This window comes from Silene latifolia, chromosome 1 (assembly GCF_048544455.1).
Source record: "Silene latifolia isolate original U9 population chromosome 1, ASM4854445v1, whole genome shotgun sequence".
In the NCBI taxonomy this organism is placed as follows: Eukaryota; Viridiplantae; Streptophyta; class Magnoliopsida; order Caryophyllales; family Caryophyllaceae; genus Silene; species Silene latifolia.
Window position 1 is genome coordinate 57,474,180 of NC_133526.1, and position 4,211 is coordinate 57,478,390.

General features: G+C 30.8%; 1 protein-coding gene across 1 annotated transcript; it reads right to left on the minus strand.

Moving 5' to 3' along the window:
- Window positions 1–1,816: 1,816 nt before the first annotated feature.
- Window positions 1,817–4,211, minus strand: LOC141605868 (peroxidase P7-like). Its single transcript, XM_074424789.1, has 4 exons — window positions 3,632–4,211; window positions 2,927–3,118; window positions 2,645–2,810; window positions 1,817–2,333 (listed from the first exon to the last, which is right to left on the minus strand). Exons 1-4 carry the CDS (start codon window positions 3,842–3,844, stop codon window positions 1,939–1,941), a joined length of 966 nt encoding a protein of 321 aa, XP_074280890.1. The 5' UTR covers window positions 3,845–4,211; the 3' UTR covers window positions 1,817–1,938.

Below are 4,211 nucleotides of genomic sequence, written 5' to 3' on the forward strand. Positions count from 1 at the left end.
CTCTTGGATTAATTTTCAGTTTATTTTTTTTTTCTCGAAACAAAATACAATAACGAGAAAAATCCTCCTATATACTAAGAGAATAAAACTTCTCCAAAGTTTTCCCTCCAAAGTGCTCAAACTTATATATGGAAATAAATTAGATTTTCACTTATTAAACTAATTTTCCATTTAAAATAATCTTTTCATCATTAAACTTAAAAATATAATATTTTAACAAAAATAAAATAAAATTGGTATAAAACTATAAGCTATACATATACTGTATCTCTTATTATTAACTTTGTGATGAAAAAAGAATTTATTAAAATAATTTGAGGTTGTTAAAATATTTTCATAAAAAACACACTTCATGGAACTACTTAATTCTCTTGATTAATTTTAAGATTAGTTATTTTTTATAAAAATTAATGGGATATAAATCTAAGATATATAAGTAATACAGTAAAAATGAAAATGCCTATATTTACCGCGCATTTGCGTGGTATCTACACTAGTGAACAATTAATGAGATATCACTATTAGTTTACAGTTCAATTTTATTCAATTTTCTTGAATAATTTTATTGTTTAATTTTTGTTCTCATATCAAAATATAATGATGTTAAATATGAAACATTAATGAGGTGTTAATTTAGCAAGTTTAAGTAATACAAAAATAAAAATTTTATACATACCGCGCATCATTGAACGGGATCTAAACTAGTTTGAATTATCAAAAGAATATCATATATGTTTGGTGTTTACAGGATCTAAACTACTTTAATATATAATATTAACATTTTTATTATTTCAAGTGTGATTTATCAAGATCTTAAGAGAATGGGACACAAGATGGGATATAAAAGTGAGACATGTGATCTCTAATCTATAATTTATGAATTATTCATTATTGTTATATCTTATAAGTTGTTATACTTGCATATCTTAAGTAAATGATCCTGTCTATTGCAGAACTCCTTTTTTCTGCGCTCATTGAATGAATAATCAATTAATATGGATAGTGATTAGTGCCTATATAATGATGCCCACATGATTAGGAACATATACATTAGTAAAGGCAACTTTTTAGTGGAAGTTAAGTTATAACAAAAGTCTGACCATGCTCTCTTTTTCTTTTCTTTTCTTTTCTTTTTTACTATGTTTTTATTTTTATTTTGCCTTTACACAAAAGGGAACCAATACCATACCAGCCGAGACTTCATGTAGACATGTATTTGCATAACCGCAAATTCTATACGACCGTTTTATGTGCGACCAAAAATAAGTGACTATTTTGGGTAGATATATAGTGACCACTTTTTATGACTAAAAAATGAACATTTTTTCTAAGGTGGTCACTATTTATCAAAAAATGCTCACATTTTGGCAAAAAACACGGGAAAAACGGTGGAACAAAAGATTTGCTTGTCTATAAATACTAAAAGCAATATTACTAAATGACTTTGCTAATCACACAATCATCATTAGAAAGGGAAACTAAAGCTAATCAATACCTTTTAATCTTTTTTGATGTTCAAAGGTACTAAAATTTTACTCCTATAAAAAAACGAAAAAAAAGCAATGTTCACATATTTCTTCTAGTTAATAAACTATAGAACCAGTTGTAGTACAATTACTACAATTAATGGTGTAGAATCCAAGATTTATATTAAAGTTTATGAGTTTTGTTTTGAAGAATCCGAACTATATGATAAAGTTTATGAACTCAACCACTTAAGCATAAAACAATTAAACTTTAAGTAAGCTCAAAAAAATTACACAAAAGATCGGCTAGATATATGTTGGTTGTACGATGCTAATATACAACTGGTTGTAAGATAGTGTGTGTATTTCTTCCCGTAAATTTAATAATTTTGGCTTTTCGATTTGTCTGATTATTCACAAAAAACGAAATAAATTACATGGTACCAGAAATTTTTTTTAAAAAAAAATAGAGCTAGGGCTGGATATTTGGGCTTCTACAATGACGTCTAATTTCACTAGGAGCAGCATTAGGAGGGCTAATAGCACCCATTTTAATCATGGCCCTTGAAAAACTTCTAAAAAATAATGAAACATCCCTTGAATATTTTCTGACAATTGGATCCGCCTTATTGCTATTATACAGCTCCTGATCTGAGTGTAGTAAACCCTGCTTTGTTAACAAATTCTTGTAATACAAATTGTCAAAACGTGATTGAGTTCTGAAGTCCAATTTCTCTAATACGCTGTCGTTTCCCACTCTTGGACACTTTTTACGTAGTGTTTCACCAAACGAGGGGTTAATGTTAACGTCTCCGTAGATTCTTGGTCTAAATGATTTACATCGTGCATACCCCAGCGTGTGTGCTCCTGTTAAAAACGTAATCGTTTCATGGATTAGTACTTCGATCACTATATTATTATGTAATCCATTTCATTTAGCTAGTGTCATTTGGCTTCTTTCTAGATGAAGTCATACGGAGTATAAGTTAGTACGAGTAGTAATGTTTGATAAAGTCGATATGACTTTCACACGTGATAAAGGGTCCAATATGCTTTTACTAGTAAAATACTGCGTTTATGATTCCCTTTGATTTTCTACTAAAATTACGAAAAAAAGCTCAAACGATTGATGCATGTAGAGATTCGAAAATAACAAAAAAAAGGGTTAGAAATAATACCAGATAGGGCGATGAGATCCTCGAAGGAGAGACCAACAGCGGCAAAATTGGCGGTAAGGACAGTGATATTAGAGAGAGATGAAGGCATATGAATGTTGGCTGCATCTCTGCTTGCTGTCAGTGCGTCTCTTCTTCCTAATTCCACTTCCCATGTTGGCCCCCCCGTCTGAAAATTCACATAAATAAATAAAAATATTTGGAACAAGTCAATTCTATTTTTAGTATGTACTCGACAAAAAGTTTATGTAGAAAAATAAATAAGTGGAAGAAAAGTAAACGTACATGAAAGACAGCATCTCTAGCAGCAATAGCAAGAATATCAGCACATGAGACGATATTTGGGCAAGCCTTCTCTAATCGAGCTTTTATTATGTCGATCACGTTAAATCCTCTTAGTGAATTATCATTTGGGTATGCCCTTTTTTCACCCGCAAATTTTGTATTATCGTCCAGTAACACTGACCCATCACATCCCTATCACCAACCCAACAATATGGTTAACGTAATTACAACTTACAACTACTACAATTATGACACTTGTAAATCCGTAAATTCTATGGGGTCATCAGCTAACACAAATTATCGTACGTGGAGTATATTGTTATTGTTAACGTAAGAGAACTTATTATAGAGTGTTACATTAATTAGCCAATGATTGAATTGCGTTTCTTAATCATTTGTTTATGTTTTTTTTATTCCAAATTATTGGAACGAAAGGAGTGCATAAGTAATTTAGTTAGTGTTTTAGAAGCTTATTCAATTATCATAGTATAGTCAGCTAAAATTATATAATCGCAACCTGTATATGCTGAATAACATAAAAATATGTTTTTGAAAATTCAAGGACTAAGAAAATTCTATAATTGTGGAAATATGAAGATTGAGGACTATTAATTCTCATAATTTAAAAGTCTTTTGATTCAATCCCAAGGGCTTTATTATTTCCCGCATATATAAATAAATAAATTAGGTCGAAAAAGAACTCACATTGACGAAACAATCATGAAAATGAAGGCGTAACAACGACGCAGCCATTCGACTGTCATTCCTTAGAGCTTCAACAACCACGTCATGCACGATATGTAACGCTTGTGGGCAAGAAGAATAGTAATGATCGATAGAGAGTTGAGCTTCAACGGAGAGACTAAGAATTAGGACAATAGCACATACACTAGGTAGATTATTGGATAAAGAAGGCATGGCTAGGCAAAAGAAGTTGAGTTGAAGTAGAAAAAATCAAACTTGTTAGTAGTTACACGCACTCTATATATATAAATAGACGAATTAGTGAATTAAGTGAAGTGAAAAGAGTACTAAAAATAGATAAGAAAGTAGTAAGTAAGGTGGTCAGATCAAGATGAGAAATAAGTAAGTAAGCACGTTTAATTTGTATTGGATCTAAAATTAAGGAGGAAAGAAATAATAGAAAGGGGTAGTGTTGATTGTTCGTTGTCTCACATGGTGTTACGCATATATTGACATACTTTGTGGTGTTTGTTATGCCTAAGTTGCTAAGGCAGCGGATCCTCTGTCGTGACCTCTTTTTACAGCAAAGCTCGTATGCCTT

What these genes read in the sequence shown, in the direction of transcription:
- LOC141605868 (XM_074424789.1), bottom strand. Translation starts at nt 3,844, where the DNA reads ATGCCTTCTTTATCCAATAATCTACCTAGTGTATGTGCTATTGTCCTA. An exon ending in TTCATGATTGTTTCGTCAAT is followed by an intron (nt 3,119 to 3,631) that starts GTGAGTTCTTTT and finishes GGTTGGTGATAG; the next exon opens with GGATGTGATGGGTCAGTGTT. An exon ending in CTAGAGATGCTGTCTTTCAT is followed by an intron (nt 2,811 to 2,926) that starts GTACGTTTACTT and finishes GTGAATTTTCAG; the next exon opens with ACGGGGGGGCCAACATGGGA.